Source organism: Carcharodon carcharias, chromosome 13 (genome assembly GCF_017639515.1).
Source record: "Carcharodon carcharias isolate sCarCar2 chromosome 13, sCarCar2.pri, whole genome shotgun sequence".
NCBI lineage: Eukaryota > Metazoa > Chordata > Chondrichthyes > Lamniformes > Lamnidae > Carcharodon > Carcharodon carcharias.
In genome coordinates, this window is record NC_054479.1 from 30,749,368 (window position 1) to 30,768,820 (window position 19,453).

The 19,453-nt window shown below is 39.0% G+C and overlaps 2 protein-coding genes across 2 annotated transcripts in view; both read left to right on the top strand.

The window, feature by feature from the left end:
• tbc1d10ab (TBC1 domain family, member 10Ab) overlaps window positions 1–19,453 on the top strand; it is a 63,610-nt gene that overhangs the window by 33,794 nt on the left and 10,363 nt on the right. Inside the window, exons 4-8 of the mRNA XM_041202066.1 lie at window positions 2,100–2,206; window positions 3,261–3,375; window positions 6,060–6,125; window positions 9,205–9,394; window positions 11,810–11,964. Of these exons, the coding sequence (XP_041058000.1) occupies window positions 2,100–2,206; window positions 3,261–3,375; window positions 6,060–6,125; window positions 9,205–9,394; window positions 11,810–11,964 (633 nt within the window). The remainder of the gene's footprint in view (window positions 1–2,099; window positions 2,207–3,260; window positions 3,376–6,059; window positions 6,126–9,204; window positions 9,395–11,809; window positions 11,965–19,453) is intronic.
• The window catches only part of LOC121285533 (BRCA1 associated protein), a 73,009-nt gene continuing 65,394 nt past the window's right edge, over window positions 11,839–19,453 (top strand). The window contains exon 1 of the mRNA XM_041202065.1: window positions 11,839–11,964. The gene's annotated coding sequence lies outside the window, so the exon portion shown is untranslated. The remainder of the gene's footprint in view (window positions 11,965–19,453) is intronic.

Below are 19,453 nucleotides of genomic sequence, written 5' to 3' on the forward strand. Positions count from 1 at the left end.
CCCCTACACCATGAGCTTTTATTTTCTGCAATAACCTTTGAGGCACCTTATCAAATGCCTTCTGAAAATCTAAATATAGCATATCCACTGGTTCCCCTTCATTATAGATAGGTGCTTGATGGCTAGCATGGACATGATGGACCGAAGGGCCTGTTTCTGTGCTGTAAAATTCTGACTCTATTTACAGCACCTGTTACTTCTTCGAAGAACTCCAATAAGTTGGCTAACCATGATTTTCCTTTCACAAAACCATGTTGACTCTGCCTGATTACCTTGAATTTATCTGAGTGCCCTGTTATAACGTGTCTTTAATAATAGCTTCTAGCATCTTCCCTATGACAAATGTTAGGCTAACTGGCCTGTAGTTTCCTGCTTTTTGTCTCTCTCCCTTTTTGAATAAAGGAGTTACATTAGCTATTTTCCAATCTAATGGAACCTTCCCTGAATCTAGTGTTTTTGGAAAATTAAAACCAATGCATCAACTGTCTCTCTAGCTGTTACTTTTAAGATCCTAGGATGAAATCCATTAGGACCCAGGACTAACAATTCTTGCAGTTCTAACAATTTGCTGAGTACCACTTTCCTGGTGATTGTAATTTTCTTGAGTTCTTTCCTCCCTTCCAATTCCTGATTTTCAGCTATTTCTGGGATGTTACTTGTATCCTCTATAGTGAAGACCGATGCAAAATACCTATTCAGTTCATTTGCCATCTCCTCATTTTCCATTTTTAATCCCCCAGACTTACTTTCTCTAGGACCAACGCTCGCTTTGTTAACTTTTTAAAAATATCTATAGAAACTCTTATTATCTGTTTTTATATTTCTAGCTAGCTTTCTCTCGCACCCTAATTTTTCCCTCCTTATTAATCATTTAGACATTCTTTGCTGTTTTTTATATTCTGTCCAATAATCTGACCTGCCACCATCTTTGCACCATTATATGCTTTTTCTTTAAGTTTGATACTATCTTTAACTTTTTTATTTAAACATAGATGGTGATTCTCCCCTTGGAATTTTTCTTTCTCGTTGGAATGTATCTATTCTGTGTATTCTGAAATATCTCCTTATTTCTGCTGAAACCCTTATCCTGATCTTTGTTACCTCTCTAAATGATTATGCCACTATTTCGATGTCTTGCTATTAAAGTTCTCATCCTTGTTTTCAAATCCCTCCATGGTCTTGCGCTCCCCGTCTCTGTAATCTCCTTCAGCCTCATGATGTTCCGTGATATCTGCGTTCTTCTAATTCTCGATCTCTTGAGCATCCCCAATCTTAATCCCTGCATCATTGGTGGCTGTGCCTTCAGTTGCCTAGGTCCCAAGCTCTGGAATTCCCTCCTTACACCTCTCTACATTGTTTTCCTTCTTTAAGATGCTTCTGAAAATCTATGCCCTTTATCCAAGCTTTATCCATGTGGTCATATGACCTAATAATCTCCTTATGTGTCATACTTTGTTTTATAATGCTCCCGTGAAATACCTTGGGATGTTTCATTATGTTAAAGGCACTATAAATATAAGTAGTTGTATTTTTTTGTTCAGTTCATGGGATGTAGGCGTCACTGGCTAGGCCAGCATTTATTGCCCATCCCTAATGGCTCTTGTTCAGAAGGCAGTTAAGAGTCAGCCACATTGCTGTTGGTCTGGAGTTAAGGACGGCAGATTTCCTTATTCGTTTTTACAACAATTGAAAATGGTTTCATGGTCTTCATCAGTCTTTTAACTCCAGATTTCTACTGAATTCAAATTTCACCATCAAATTGCACCACAGAGCAATACCCTGGTCCTCTGGAATACCAGTCCAATGACAATACCATGATGTCACCGCCTCCCCCCATTTGTACTATGTTAAAAGGCACTATATAAATGCTGCTTGTTGTCATAATCCAGCATGGAACGAAAGAATGGTAAAATAGGCCTAACCCAGATTTTGCATAACTCTGTAAAGCAGTCTGCTTAAATGCAGTTGTGTTATGTTTCTAAAATATTTTAACAATAAAATATCCTGTTACATTAAATTGTAGTTGGTACACTTAGAAAGCTTATGCTGTATCAAAATAATTATTAAAATCTTATGGGTATAATGGTTGTTTTCTTTAGGAAATGGATCAGTCACCTGGAGATCCAACATGGCTTGATGTAATAGAAAGAGATCTGCATCGCCAATTTCCTTTTCATGAGATGTTTATTGCTAGAGGCGGCCATGGGTATGATCATGCTTTTTTTATTTGATGTTTTTAAAGATGTAAAGCACAATGTTAAAGCAAAGGTAATTCTTATACAAAGGACAGTTTTAAAAAAATACTTAATCATTTAAATAGGTTATTTTTATTACAATGTGAAACCCTAAATCTATCTATCCGAAATGATACTCTATGTAAACAGACATGCTGGAGTGAGGTGTAGCAGCTCTGTATGAAGCTACAACAAATAGGACGCAAAACTTTTAAGTTGACTCTCTTGAACAAGGATTCTAATAAAGAACAAAGAAGTACTCTGGGTAATTTTGGTGCCTTATTTCTTAAGTATCTTATTGTATTCGCACCTATTTAGTTACATTTATGAATCCTTTGTACTCAGAATCCTTTACATTTTGTGTTCCTTTAAAGCTTACTGTTCGATGTTACTCTCACTTCAGTCGAAGGGCCGTGGGTTCAAACCACACTGAGATTTGAGCTCACAATCCCAGCAGACAATTCAGTGCAGGACCAAGAAAGAAACGAATTCTTGCATTTATATGGTGCCTTTCATGATCTTGGGACGTCCCATTAATTCACCTTGCCTACATATTTCAAGGTTCAGTAACTCATCAAGCTAGTTCTTCCAGTGATATTGGTAATTACTGCTCAAATATGAACAGTGCAAAAGTTAGGCAGAATTTTAATAATGTAACTTTTAAAAGGTACTGATGTGTGAATGCTCCCTCTTCAACTTAATTTAAAAATGGGGAATATAATTGTAAAGTTTAAATTTGAGGGGAGTTCAAGAGCTGAAGGTGGGGAATTTTTGTGAAACCAGGTAACAATGTTTTTAAATTGAGACCTCCAAGTTAAGCATTACCTGAGAAGTAGCATGGGGCATTACTTTAATGGTGACTTTATGTATCCAGAAGAAAACATTGAATCTATGGATATTTACAGTGAAGCAAGAGGATAAAAATGTGCCCGTAACCAAACCTAGGTCTAAATGTCAAGGAAATTATGATTTTTCTTTGTTTTCTTATGGCTTTTCAAAATTCAATTGATTCTTTGTTTATTTTAGGCAACAAGATCTTTATAGAGTTCTAAAAGCATACACAATTTACAGACCAGAGGAGGGGTACTGTCAGGCACAGGCTCCAATTGCTGCTGTCCTTCTTATGCACATGCCTGCTGAGGTAACTAAACACCATATTTTTTCTCATCGTTTCAAACCAATTCTGAAAGTCTATTTGGAGAAAATTGCTTTGTGTGTTCAAAAATTCCTGCAAAATGGAAAGCTCCATAGCAGTGTGTAATGTAAATTGTAGGCCAGCACTTCCCTACAGGGAGGGAAGGAAGGAGGAAAAATCAGAAGTAGAGTTGAACCCCCCCCCCCCGCCCCCACTGTTGCCTGTCTTTGTCTCTGCTTGTAGAGAACCATCAACCTCTAAGCGTGTGACCTAACTAACTGGGAATGGTGCCTGGAATGCCTCCGGGAAGAGAAGTAAACATTTAAATGGTTGAGGAGAGAGTTTTTTTTAAAAAAAAGTTCCTGGTTCCCCTCCCTACCCCCACCTCCTTTCCTGAAGTTAACGATTCATGCTTGTATGAAGTTCCACAGGTGGCAGCCTCCTTTTGCTACATACAACTGCCATTGTTTCCTCACGTACGAGGCTGTGCACAGTGTTGGCAGAATGTGCGTGCAAATGGAATATTACTATCTACTTCAGTTTGTTACATTTCTGGTATTGCATACTGTCTAATGCAAATTTCTATGTCACACTTTCACTAGATTTGCTCATGTTTCACCTTCAGTAAACAATAATAAATCGCAATTTAGTAGCTTCACGTGTGCATTGATTTTCCAATTAAATTAACTATTTAGGAACTATTAAACATTTTATATGAAAACAAATTAAGAATCACCAGTCTGTAAGGTCTTTCCAATAAAAGTCATACTAGAGCAATTCAAAGCTCTTAAAACATTTATTTAATCAAATTTATTTCATCTGCCATTTTTTACCCATCTGGTTTGACAACTATGGGATGAAATGTTTTTTTCTCATATTTGATAAACTTTCAAAAATAGATCTTTTACAACATAATTGAAACTTCTGTATATGATTCTTTTGTGCCTGTGATTACTTTCATTGAAGTTTTTTTTAATTTGGAAATCTTGCCTTCGCCCAAATATTTTGTGCCTGCAGTTGAATTTTCTACCCCTCTTGCAATGCCCCTGTACGACTATATGCAGTATTGTTTGGCATGCATTAACATAATTTTTCATTGCAATTGACAAAGTATGCCTCCTCTTGTGATGGGATTTCTAATTAACTTTAATTTCAAAATAAATTGAACAGCTATATGAGGTTAGACCACACCTGGAGTACTGTGTTTAGTTCTGGACACAATGGGCAGAATTTTCTGCCTACTGGGCGGGCGGGCCCGACCCAATCTCCGGTGGGTGGGAAGTGGGCCCCGCCGCCATTTTATGTGGGCGGGCCAATTAAGGATCACCCATTGTGATGTCCGCCAGGAAGCGCTATGCACTTCCTGTGCAGGTGGGGGGGATTCCCCAAATGCGAGAGTGCGCTCTTTTGCGCATGCGCATCAAAGAGCGCACATCTCCCTGAGGCTAAGTGCTGCCTCAGGGAGATCGCTGACGGTTGTAAAAACATTTACAATAGAGAAAAAAAAATCCTTAACATGTCCCCTCATGAGATGGGACATGTTCATAAATTTCACTAAAACTTTATTAAACTTTTTAAATCCCTACATGAAACCTCATCCCAACGGTGGATGAGGTTTCATGTTTTTTCTAGTCCCTGCCGGGTCTCCTGGCCAACCCACCAACCTTAAGGTTGGACGGGCAGGTCCTTTAATTGTTTTAACAATCCTGTCAATGGCCTCAATTGGCCATTGACAGGTCGGTGGGCCACAGCTAATTTTGCTGCGGGCCGCCTTCCTGAAAATTTAAATGGGGCGGGATGATGTCGGGAGTTCCCACCGGTGTCATCCCATGTCATTTTACGCGTCGGCAAGCGGACCCCGCCCCCTGCTCGCCGACGGCAAAATCCAGCCCCACATCTTAGGATTGATATATTGGCTTTGAAAAGAGTGCAACATAAATGAACTACCTGACCCTATAGATTAAATTAGGAGGCGTGATTACACAGATTAGGTTTGTGTAAAGGGTGATTTGATTCAAGCTTTCAAGGTATTAATTGGTAACTGATAGGGTAGATGGAGAGAGATTATTTCTGCTGGTGGGGTGTATAAGATTAGTGGACATAGCCTAAAAATTATGGCCAGTCCTTTCAGGAATGAAATTAAGGAACACTTCTAGAGACAAAGGTGGCAAGAAGTTTGATACACTCTTCCAAAAATGGGAGGCGATTCTTGAGCTATTGTTAACTTTTAAAATGGAGATTGATAGATTTTTGTTGATCACAGGTATTAAGGGATATGGGACAAAGGCAGGGATTTGGAGTTGGACCACAGATCAACCATGATTCTTGTTCAGTGGTGAAACAGGTCCGAGGGGCTAAATGGCCTACGCAAAGCAGCTATAGAATGATTTATTCCTCACTTTAATGAACGTATATGACCACCTGTAGAAACTTGTCATTTTGGGTCTTGGTTCACAATTCCACGTCTTATGCACCCTACTTGTCTGAATCCTAACGGCTGACTTGGAAGAGTCTAATCCAGGGGAATATTCCATTAGCAGATAGGAAATACCTTAATTTGCTAGATGTCAAAATATAATGATGCTAACTAACAGCATTGTCTAATCCTGTATTAAGTGTCCTTAATTTCTGTATTGCTGCTGTTCTCGGGAATGTGTAGATTTAATTGCTTTCCCTTTTCTATTTCATAGCAAGCTTTTTGGTGCCTAGTTCAGATATGTGAGAAATATCTTCCAGGATATTACAGTGCTGGATTGGTGAGTTTCTAAACCTACTGATGGAGTTACTTAGAAATATTAAAAACCAGAACTGTCAACCACAGGATTATAGTGTGTGGGTGCAGGGGGAATATGTGGCAGAAGAAAATAGTGGTTAGAACTCTGCAGTTTTATAATTATGCACAGTGGTACAGACCTATTTCTATGCAACTGGCTATGTTTGTCTAAATACATGTGAAAAATACGGTTGTAAGATGCTTCTTTAACTCGGTCTTTTTAGAATATTTGCTCGTCTCTTGAGGATATTTTTACTGTATTATGTAGAAAAATGTCAGAGTAACAATGTTACAGTGTTACGATCTCCATAGAGACCAATAACTTCTAAAAAGAAATTCGAACTTCTAGCTAATAGCTGAAAGGATGACAGCACAAGATTTCACATTTTAAGACTTGTATTATAATAAAAGACTAAAAGCATCAATAGCTAAACACTATCTTTGTAGGCAACTTAAATGACAAAACAAAACATACGCCTTTTATCTTTTAGCACAACTAAAAACACACTTCACAGGTATACTTTACACTTCCTTTTAAATAGACATTCAATTCTCCTGGAACCAATCCAAGATGATTCTTATCTCCAGAGGGTTTATCTTTGTTCCTTTCCTTTTAAAGCTTGTGAACTTTTAATCTCAGAACTGTCTTTCACAGTGAGGTTTTTTTCCCCCAAGGATTCTTCCTCTACCACGAGCCAGGAGAATCTTCCAGTTTAATTTTAACTCCTCATGAATTCAGTCTTTTCAATCTGAGCATCAGCTCCCACACTTGATTCTTATGTGGTGAGCTACAGCATCTTGCTGCCTATGGCTGATTTCCCTCTCCCAGATCCTGGCAGATTACCTGTGTCTGTAACTTTTCAGGAAAATTTTAGACCCCTTACCTTTCATAGCTGATCTCTATGGCGATGTGAATCACATGGGCCTTGAATCCGGGTAGATATGCTGATTGAGACCCCAACTGCTCGGAGATAAATAGAGAGTTTAAAGCACGCTGTTTATAACCTGACATTCTGAACATTTCTGGGACTTCGGAGACTGTCAGTGGATCCACTAGTTGGTACATAGGCTGCTGCCAACGTCTTCAAATGTAAGTACCTTGCACGTTCTTCCCAGTAAAATAATCTGGGCCCTCTTTAATGTCTAATAATCAAACCACGCAGACTTGCTGTCAGGCAGAGTTCAGAACAGGTCACATAACCAATTTTCATTTTACCTTAAACTAAAGACACCGTTCCAAAACAATCTTATAAACCTCCATAATTGTAACACCAGGAATTCTAAAGTATTTAGTAATTATATGCTCAATAAGTTATAAGTGCAAGACCTCTTTTCTGTCAGTCACCTCTGGTTTTCATTCACTGATTTAAAAAAAAAATTAAAGAATTATATGACTAGGTAAAAAACTTGAAAAATGGCTTTTTTTGGTTAAAAATCAAATTTTGTTTTTGATGAAACCTACTTTTGAAAATTTGAGGTGTGATGTTTCAATTAGATAATTTGGTTAAATACATTTCATAATATTGACTTTCATGTCCACATGGCTGCATTTTCAAATTTTATATTTTAGTAACATCCTTAAAATTATGTGCGTTTTGACTGTGGGCTCTCATCATACCTTCCCAAAGTGCCAACTTGTAGTCAAACTTGCTACAGAGGCTACTGTTCAACCTTTAAACTTCCACTTGCACAAACACTTGGGCATTGTATACTTCTTGCTCTTTCACATAAGGTTTCACTGTTCAGTTTAGACATAGCTCTCAAGCCTACTTGCTAAACACAGTTGCCTTTATCTCTTGCTTTGGCAGCTATTCAGTTTTGCTGTTTTCCATCGTGAGGGAGCTTAATTTCCTTTCGCACTTGGACAGTGCCATTCTAGCTTCTGTTGCCAAAAGCTTTTTTCAGCTAAAATTATATACAGTAGTGGCATTGTGTAGGAATTCCTCATGTGAATCTCGTACACGGCCTGGATTGCAAATAAAGCTCCATAAATGAAGTGCCATACGTAGTTGTCTGGATGCAAGAGTTATGAGAGCTCAATTAGTTGTTTGTAAACTCTGAAGATATGTACGGTATCTTATACTTGTCATTAGCTGTAGAAAAGTGCCACATTGCTGTGGTTGCTCTTTTTCAAGATATAGTTTATTGGATTTTATCTCTATGTTGAGTCATAGGTTTATATGTTTATCAAGCATGCTGCCAACACATGGACAGTGTACATGACCTCCATTGTGTTTCTGTAACTAGTAGGGTTACAAGCTACAGTGGGTGCTGGAAAAGATTAAATGTAAATGCAATATTTTATAGTTTTTGATTTAATAATACATACTGTCAAAATTTTTTTATACGGGATGTCTTGATTGTAATTTATTCCATGCAGCATCATTACTTTCATAAAATTCCACCAAATTTATGTTCTCCCCCCCCCCCACCATTTTCTACACACCTCCCCTGTGCTGTGCAGTTCCACAGATGTTGAGAGCCCTTTGAGATTTCACCCAAGTGGCTACTCTTAATACATGAAATGAGCGAATGTGATCAGATGATTTGACTATAAAGCGGGAATCATACATGAGTATGCTTACAATGCAGCTTCCAGCTGAAATTCCCCTTCCCTTGTACTGAAGATAATTTTAGTGCCCCTGCTTATTTAAGAATGGACTCAGTATTGAGCTGAATACTTTCTGATCTAAAAGGCTTAGTACTACACTGGGTAGTGACTTTCCAATAAATGTTTTCAATGGATAGCTTTAAAATATTGCTTTCAATGTCCTTAATCCTGCTACTAATTACCAGTCAAGTTTATTGTGAATCTAACAAATATTACATTAGAACATACACTTGACCTGTACCTATGACTCTTTCATTTCCAATACAAACATTAATTCTGTGCTGAATTTATCCTGTATCCCAAAGGTTGGTTTTGCATTTCATAACTACTGTTTAAAACTATGAAACCCCATCAAAGGTTACATAGTTTAATTACTGTCCAAAATAGTTTCAAGCTAAACTTTTTCAGTGGGAATTGGCATATTTTCATAACTCTCTGATTTGTTCCTCAGGAAGCAATCCAGTTGGATGGGGAGATCTTTTTTGCCTTGTTGCGTAAGGTTTCACCAGTGGCGCATAAGCATCTTAAAAAATACAAGATTGACCCCATCCTCTACATGACGGAGTGGTTCATGTGTGCGTTTTCAAGAACTTTGCCATGGGTATCTGTGCTGAGAATTTGGGACATGTTCTTCTGTGAAGGTACATAACCAAAACTGTTGTGTTTTTGTTGGCTATTTTAACACCAGCATCAGCCATCTGATATATAGCTGATGCTTAGATACAAGTTGGCAGGAGATGACCAATATTTTGCACGTTTATTTAATGGCCTGACTGCAAGGAAGTTCATATTAGTGGCTTGGCTGACCTAACTTGGGAATTTTATCCTTCCTGATTTAAGCATTCAGCTTTTGCTCTGCACCTTTTCCAACTACGTATCTAAGATTGGGAAATCTCTCTAGGGAGTCATCAGTACTTTCCTATCCCCTATCTTGTAACACATGATATTGATAGTCATGAGGTGCCATTTGTGTCCTAAATTTATCTGTGCCCATGTAGTGTGTTGCCTACCATTTTTGAGGTTAATAACACAAGTGAGATAAGTTTGTGCAATCTCAGCCTGATTTGTAGAGATCATGGGCTCCTTGGGAAAAGTTGCTTCTAACTGGGCTAAGGAACATATCTTTTTATTTCTGTTGGACTGTTGTAAGGAAAATATCTTTTAATTTCCTGTTGGATTGTGGATTAAAATTACAATGGCTACAGTTTGAAAGACATGTCCATTGGAACAGGATGAGAGATATATACAATGTTGCAGTCCTGGAATAGTGTGCCATGAAAGACAGGATGGTGCCAGAAAAGGGGTCCTGGACCAAGGGAGCTTCCTGGTAACAATGTTTAATTGGCTTCTGACCAGGTTTTATGTGAGAGCAGTGCAGCTGAATAGCTCCTAGCCTGAAAGGAACAAGACCTAAAACCTCTTTCTCCTGTGTGAAAGATTCCAGTAATTCCACAATAATAGTTAGCTGGCCTTTTTTCCTCTTATCTCTATAACCTGCTTTCTCTCTGAAAACCCCTGTCAGGAGGCAAAGGGGAAAATCACTGTTAGAGACATTGAAAGGCAAGTGCTCAACCAGTGAACTAAAGACTGAAAGTGCTGGAAAACCATCTCATGTCATCAACAAGAACTGAAAGGAATTTGGAAGACATTGATCAAAATCAACCCATCGAATCCTGTACTGCAGAATCGATGCAACTGAACTGTTTTACCCCACCCTTAAAATCCACATTTTTGTGTGTCTTATATGTCTTGTATGTGTGAGTATAGGGATTTAAGAAGGGGGTAGAGTTTAAGTTAGTATTAGAAATTAGCAGTTCATATTTCTTTCTTTTGCCACTGGTTAACGACATTTTGCTCAAGAAACAGTTATTTACTTATTAAGTTTACAAACCTGGTGCTCGCATTCTGTTAATCTAAATTAAACAGTTAGATAGAATGAGGGCAGTCTGGTGGTTTGATCAACTTTTTCACATTTGCTGCGGCTCAGGGAACAGTGGGACTGGATAGTACACTATCCCCAGTGAGTCATGGCACTGGCACTAAATCTGTAGTCTCACTGAAGTTCAGTGGGTAGTGACATGAGAAATAGAAAATGTAATTATTGCAATCTGGGTGATCCTCTGAGGCTGAACCCAAGATGCATTGTAGGGAGTGCTTTATTCTGTAATTAACAATGTTACAATTTGCTAAGAATGCTGGATGATGAGAGAGGATGAAATATGAAACATCTCATTTCTCTGCACCACATTTCTCACTTTGAGCATTATGATTATAAAATAAACAAAGATTTTTTAAAAATAGAAAAACTGGCTTTTTAAGAAATTCCTTCATGGGAGTTTGGGTATCATGGCAAGGTCAGCATTTATTGCTTATCCATAATTGCCCTTGATAGCATAGGTGAATGTGAAGCCACACAATTGTTGCATTTTTCTTGAAGCTATTTCCCAAAATTTAAAATTGCAAATTAATTTGGAATGAGCTGGATAAACTCGTGGATGAAGGGAAATCAATAAAATTCTCTGTTTTCTAACACTGTACCATATGGCATATAACATTATTTGAAAATAAAACTGGAAATGACCAGTTTGAGATCATTTTGATACAATAAAGTTTGAAAATGTATAAGCTTTTTTTGAAATCTTTACGATTATTTGGCTTGCCAACATTACTATTTTCAGTTCACTATCTATTCTTAAGAGTACAATTTTTCTGCTGCTCTGCTCTTTATGTTCTAGTTTGAGCCCTTGGTCAGCTGGGTGAATGTTTGTAAAGATGCTTTCCTTAACCATTTGATGCCATAAGACTATTTTCATTATTTTAAAAACAAAATTAATAGTTTGGTGTAAAAAAAAAATTGTACAATAGCCTTTTGAAAAAAGTGAAACAAGTAATCCGTAGCTCCAAGGTTGAAAACAGTTGCCTTTCTCATTTGATTTAGTAGTTTCCTTAAACAATGAAGATTATGTTTGACCTTTGCAAAGCTAAATATTCATTTTGTACCTGATGCTGTTAATGTGGCCAATTGCTATTTGCTTTTCCATTTTTGCTCTACCCAGGTGTAAAGGTGATATTTCGCGTTGGCCTCATTCTGCTGAAATATACGCTTGGCTCCTCAGAAAAACTGAAGAAGTGTCAGGGCCAGTACGAAACCATGGAAAAACTTCGCAGTATTGATCCCAGATATATGCAAGATGGCTTTCTTGTGCGAGAGGTAGGAATCTAGTCAAAATTACTGCCTTTACATTTGAGTGCAAGATGATGGTATAAGTAACATTTTGTTGCAAGCCATGCTGAACTGTCCTGAAAATTTGTGTGCTTCCATCAGAAGAAAAGATTGACAAAGCTACTATATTCCAATTTAAAGCAACTAACTGGGAGAAGGAAAGATTTTGATCCGCCTTGGTCACTTATGTAAATGCAAGTTTTTGTAATACAGCACATTAAATGTAGTGAAGCATCCCAAGGCCTTTCACAAGAGTGTTATTAAACAAAATTTGACTCTAAGCCACAAGTAGATTTTAGAACAGACGACCAAAAGCTTGATCAAACAAGCAGGATTAAGGAGTGACTTAAAAGGAGTGGAGAAACTTGGAGGTGGTGATTGTTCCAACAGAGGCAGCAGAGATTTAATTGAGCTCAAGTTTGTGGAAGGCGCAAGAGAGAAGGCCACTTGACAGCATTGGAATCGTCATATCTGGAGAACCGATGAGCGCTACAGCAGCAGATATGCTGGGCATCAGAGACAATTGATATGGGTTTGGAAGTCGGCAGTCGGATGGAGAGGATATAGGGATCAGAAGTACCACTCATGGTAAATAAGACACTAAATGTTGTGATAAGTTGGGTTGAGTCTCAGTGAGCAGCCAGAGTGTGTGATGGAATTGGTGGATAGAAAACACATTTTGTGGAGAGGACCAAAAGCAATAGTTTCAGTCTTCAATATATTTAACTGAAGGAAATTTCTGCTCGTCCAGTACTGCAAACAGCTTGACCAATCGGAGGTTTTAAAGCGGCTGAGCAGACTGGCTTGGTAGCACCACTGCAGGCTGAGCTGGCTGAGTCCTAAAGACTGGATCTGCGGCAAGTGATGAGGGAGCCAACAAGAGGGAAAAACAAACTTGACTTCATCCTCACCAATCTGCCTGCTGCAGATGTGTCTGTCCATGACAATATCAGTAAGAGTGATCATTGCACAATCTGTGTGGAGATGAAGTTCCGTCTTCACTTTGAGGATACCCTCCATCGTGTTGTGTGGCATTACCACTGTGCTAAACGGGATAGATTTAGAACAGATCTAGCAACTTGACTGGACAACCATGAGGTGCTGTGGGCCATCAGCAGCAGCAGAATTGAACAACTCACCGGACATTCAATAGCATTACCATCACTGAATTCTCCCACTATCAACAACCTGGGGTTACCGTTGACCAGAAACTGAACTAGACTAGCCATATAAATACTGTGGCTACAAGAGCAGGTCAGAGGCTAGGAATCCTGCGGTGAGTAACTCACCTCCTGAGTCTCCAGAGCCTGTCCACCATCTACAAGGCAGAAGTCAGGAACGTGATGGAATACTCTCCACTTGCCTGGATGAGTGCAGCTCCCACAATACTCGAAGCTTGACACCATCCAGGACAAAGCAGCTTGCTTGATTGGCACCCCAACCACAAACATTCACTCCCTCCTCCACCAATACAGAGTGGCAACAGTGTGTACCATTTACAAAATGTGCTACAGAAGCTCACCAAGGTTCCTTAAACAACACCTTCCAAATCCACAACCACTACCACCTAGAAGGACAAGGGCAGCAGACACATGGGAACACCACTACCTGGAAGTTCCCCTCCAAGCTACTCCTCATTCTGACCTGGAAATAGGTCACTGTTCCTTCACTGTTGCTGGATCAAACTCCTGGAACTCCCTCCCTAACGTTAATCACTGTGGGTGTGCCTACATCACATGGACTGCAGGGGGTCAAGAAGGCAGCTCACCACCACCTTCTCAAGGGCAACAAGGGAAAGGCAATAAATGTTGGCCCAGCCAGCGAAGCCCACATCCTGTGAATATATATTTAAAAAAAAAAAATCTGGGTGTTGTCAGCGTGTGTGTGGAATTTGTTGTTTGAGGGGACCAAGTATTAGGGACTCTAGAAACTATTGAAGCTGGAAGAGAAGTCATAGCCATTACGGCACAGGCCATTTTGCCCCATAGAACCCATGTCACTTTAGAGCAATCCAGTCAGTCCCATTTCTCCCACTCTATCCCATAGCTCTGCAGCTTTATTTCCTCCAAGTGCCTATCCAATTTCCTTTTGAAATCATTGAAGTCATTTCAGGAGATTCTCTAGCTGCAACTTGATGGCTCAAAATGAATTACCAGAGAAATGTCAATTATTAGCTAAAATTTTAATATGTTTTCTATGTTCCAATAGTCTATGAACGATATTAAAAGTTCTAACGTTTTTGATTTATTTGATATGCAAAAAGAAGTGCCTGACTATTTGCAGAAATTAAAGTAAACATAAACATGTGATGCTGTTGTGGAAAAAATACACATTTTAACTGAACTTTGCAGTTAGACAAGGCAAAGATTAGTTGATACCAGTGAATCTGGGTGGGGCGTGTACATCTGAGAAATTTCATTGAGACTGCATTTTCTGCAGCACATTACTTCTGAAGAACATGGTTCCCATTTGCAGGGTTTGTATTCCCACAAATCACGGAACCATTTTAAGACCATTGTTATTCCGTATTTCATGTCCTTTGTACCCTGGCTTGGTAGGGGGTCTCTTTTTTTCTATTGTTTTAAAGCCAAACCATGCCTGCAATGTAGGTGTAATGTCTTCATTTGAATTTTGTGGTTCATTTTGTACATTTCAACGTGACGTTTATCATGGAGAATTAATAGTGTATCAAGATATTTTGAAGTTTAGGTTTTGTGCTCTCTTTGTGTCAGCCATGGCTAAGTTGGTAGCGTTCTCACCTGAGTCACAAGGTTCTGGGTTCAAGTCCCATTCCAAGGGCTTGAGCACAAAAATCAAGGCTGATACACCATTACAGTACAGAAGGGAGTGTTGCGTGGTCAGAGGTGCCATCTATCGGGTGAGTTGTTCAACTGAGGCCCCATCTGCTCACTCAGGTGGATGTAAAAGGTCACAGGCACTATTTTGAAGAAGAGCAGGGAAGTTATCCTCTGTGTCCTGGCCGATATATATCCCTCAATAACATCACAATTGATATGCAATTTGGCTGCAGCATTTCTTAGATTAGAACAACTTCAAAAGTGCTTCAATCACTGTGAAGTGCTTTGAGATGTCTGGTGGTCATGGAAAGAGCTATATAAATGCAAGTCTTTCTTTCTTATTTTTCTTTTCTACCTCCGAGGAGCTTTGGTGTTTGTTCTATATTAAAGATGCTATACAAGTGCAAGCTGTTGTGCCAATCTGTTTGGAGGGTAGATAGCCAAAGACTTCGTGCATGGGGACAATATTGCAACATTCTTCTGTACATTTCAGTGGTTCGTTAATTTTCTTGCGTAATCACAGAAAAGGAAATGATTTTAACTGTTTGCATTATCCGGTAGAGGAAGTACTTTCAGTGTTACTATTTCTCAAAGAGTTGATGGGTGCTGCTGTGGACTATTTTCTGTGCTAAAATTTGATCTATGACTGAAAAACAAACTCACCACAGGGTAACATTTCAGTTCACCCACATATCTATTTTAGATTTAGTTGCTTATAAACTACTGATGAACTACCTGTAAGCTACCGATGAACCAGTAGCAAATAAGTGAATGAAATTGTGACCATCAGAATTTGATTTGACCGAAATTTATGTTTTAGCACAGCTCCGAGTAATTGCTAGATAACTTCCCATAAGTTTAAGAATTCATTTTATGCAGATGTTAGGACTAAACCAGTTATGGTTTAGCGTTTGTCAGTTCACAATTGCACACATACATAAGAAAAGTTGGCACAAACGGTATAAATACGTGTCCACAGCATGATTCAAAATAGCTCAACGGAATTATACTATATTCATCCCATGAACTGTATAGCTAAAGCATCAGATTTAAATATTAAAAATCAGTAACTTGTTTTAATCAGGATTGTGATTGATTTAAAAATAAATTGTTTAAATTGAATGTAAGAAACATTTGAAGATTACAATGGAATTAGCGACTATTCCAAAGCTGTCTTGGCTAGGCTCCCATCTTGCATGCTCCGTAAACTTGAACTCACCCAAATTTCTGCTGCTCACGTCCTAACTTGCACCAAACCCCATTTACCCATTATCCCTTTTACTCGCTGACCTACATTGGCTTTCAGTTTGGCAGTATCTCAATTAATGCCTTTAATAACTTTGCTCTCCCGGCCCAAATCTCTCTCATTTTCTTCCGAAATATCTGCATCCCTCCACAGAATCACTGAAATGTTACAGCGATGGGCCCATCGTTACTGCACCTGCTCTCCAAATGAGCAATTCACTTAGTGCCATTCTCCTGCCTTCTCCCGGTAACCCTGCACATTCTTCCTTTTCAGATAACAGTCTAATTCTCTTTAGAATGTTTTGATTGAACCTGCCTCCACCACACACTCAGGCAGTGCATTCCAGACCATAACCACTTGCTGCGTGAAAAAAGTTTTTTTCTCGTATCGCTTTTGCTTCTTTTGCCAATGACTTCAACTCCGTGCCTTCTCGTTCTTAATCCTTCTGCCAATGGGAATGTTTCACCCTATCTGCTCTGACCAAACCTCCTATGATTTTGAAAATCTCCGCCTTCTGTTCTCCAAGGAAAAGTCTTAACTTATCCAATCTTAACTTATCCAATCTATCTTCATAACTGGTTCCAAGGATGAGGAACTTCATTCTTTTTTCTGCATTCTCTCCAGTGCCTTCATATCCTTCCTAAAGTGCAGCGCCCAGAACTGAATACTCTAACTGAGGCCAAACTAATGCCTTTTATAACTTCAACATAACCTTGTTCTAGTACTCAATGCCCCTAATAATAAAACTTAGGATACTGTATGCTTTACTAACTGCACTCTCAACCTCCTGCCACCTTCAAATCCTTATGCATGTATATACCCAGGTCCCTCTGCTCCTGCACCCTGTATTAGATTGTTTTTATTTTATATTGTCTCTCCTTGTTCTTCTTACCAAAATGAATCACTTCACATTTTTCAGAATTGAACTTCATCTGCCACCTGTCTGCCCATTCCACCAACTTGCCTATGTCCTTTAGAAGTTCTAAACTATCCTTCTCACAGTTCACAATGTTTCCAAGTTTTGTATTGTTTGCAAATTTTGAAATTGTGCTCTGTACACCAAGGTGTAGGTCATTAATATATATCAGGAAAAGCAAGGGTCCCAATACTGACCCCTGGGAAACTCCACTACAAACCTTCCCCCAGCTTGAGAAACATCCATTAACCACTCTTGTTTCTCTCATTCAGCCAATTTCGTATCCATGTTACTATTGTCCCTTTTATTCTGTGAGCTATAACTTTGCTCACAGATCTGTTGTGTGGCACTGTAGCAAATGCTTTTTGGAAGTTCATGTACACCAAATTTGACAGCATTACCCTCATCAACCTTCTCTGTTGCCCCTTCATAAAAACTTCAAGTTAATTAAACACAATTTTTCATTAAGAAATCTATGCTGGCATTCCTTAATCCATGTGACTATTAATTTTGTCATGAATGATTGCTTCTAGAAGTTTCCCTACCACCGAAGTTAGACTGACTGGCTTGTACTTGATTTTCTTATCTTTACACCCTTTTTTTTGAACAACAGTGTAACGTTTGCAATTTTTCAGTTCTCTGGCACCCCCGAGTCTAAGGAATGCTACAAAATTATTATGGCCAGTGCCTCTGCAATTTGCACTCACTTCCCTCAGTATCTTTGGCTACATCTCATCTGGTCCTGGTGCCTTATCAACTTTTAAGTATCCACAGCCTATCTAATACCAGCTCCTTTTTAATATTAAACCCTTAGTGCCTGAATTGCCTCCTCTTTCACCATGGTCTGGCTAACATCATCTTCCTTGGTAAAGACAGATGCAGAATATTTATTTACCTCAGCTATGCCCTCCATGCATGAATCCTCTTTTTGGTCCTTAATTGGCCCTTCTCGTCCTTTTACGATTTATATGCCTGTGGAAGACTTTGGGATTCCCTTTTATGTTGGCTGCTAGTCTGTTTTCATACTCCCTCTTTGCTTATTTTAATTGCTTTCTCACCTCCCCTCTGAACCTCCTACATTCAGCCTGGTTTGCCGTTGTATTTTTATCTGACACCTAACATAAGCACACTTTTTCCTCTTGATCTTAGTTTCTATTTCTTTTTGTCATCCACAGCTCTGAATTTGTTTACCCTACCTTTCCTGTTTCAAGGGAATATACCTTGACTCTGTTCAAACTATCTTTTCTTTGAAGGTAGCCCATTTATTAGCCACTATTTTCCTGCCAACCTTTGACTCCAATTTATTTGGCCCCCATTAATTCCTACCCCTTTGAAGTTGGCTTTCCCTCAGTTAATAATTTTTATTCAGGATTGTTCTTTGTCCTTTTCCATAGCCAGTCTAAACCTTATGATACAATGATCACCGTCCCTTAAATGTCTTCCTACTGACACTTGATCCACTTAGCCCACCTCATCCCCAAGAACCAGGTCTAGCATGCTTCCTTTCTTCTTGGACTGGAAACATATTGCTATAGAAAATTTTCCTGAACACACTTTAGGAACTCTTGCCCCTCTCTGACATTTACACTAGTCCTATCCCAATCTATATTTGGATAATTAAAGTCCCCATTATAATTTTTGCACCTCTCTGTAATTGCCTTGCAGATTTGTTCCTTTACATCCTTCCCATTAGCTGTTGGCATATAGACGACACCGAGCAATGTGATTGCACCTTCTTTGTTCCTTAGCTCTAGCCATATAGGTTCTGTCTTTGGCTCTTCTGGGACATCCTCTTCAGCACTGCAGTGCTCTCCTTAATCAATACTGCCGTCCCTTCCCCTTTTCCTATCATTCCTAAGCACCTCGGATCCAGAAATATTTAACACCCGGTTCTGCCCTCCTTTGAGCCAGGTCTCTTTTATAGCCTCAACGTCATATTTCCAAATGGCAATCTGTGTCTATAACTCACCAATCTTATTTGCCACACTAGGTGTTCATTCATGTACATTTGTACTTGATTACTTTTTCCCTTATTCTGACCCCACCTAAAAACTTGCTATTCCCTATTCAAGTGCTCACGTATTCTATGCGCTTTGGTATTCCTCTTCAATGTTAGTTAGCTTAAACTCCCCCAACAGCACCAGCAAAACACCCTGAAAGGAATCCGTCCCAGTTCTATTTAGATGCAACCTGTCTGGCCTGTACAGGTCCCATCTCTCCAGAGCTGCTCCAATTCTGGAGATTTTTTCTTTGCTCCATCATTTGGTGGTTAGGCCTTCAGCTGCCTAGGTACTAAACTCTGAATTTCCCTCCCTAAACTTCTACTTCAAGATGCTTCTTTAAACTACCTCATTTCACCTGTCTTAATGTGACACTAAGCTACAGAAGGAGATAATTTATTTGATAAGTACTCATGAAGTGCCTTGGAACATCATGCTACATTAAATGCACTACATAAATGCAAGTTGTTTGATGGTGTATATTTTAACCCTTGCTATAGTACAATGATGCCAAAGC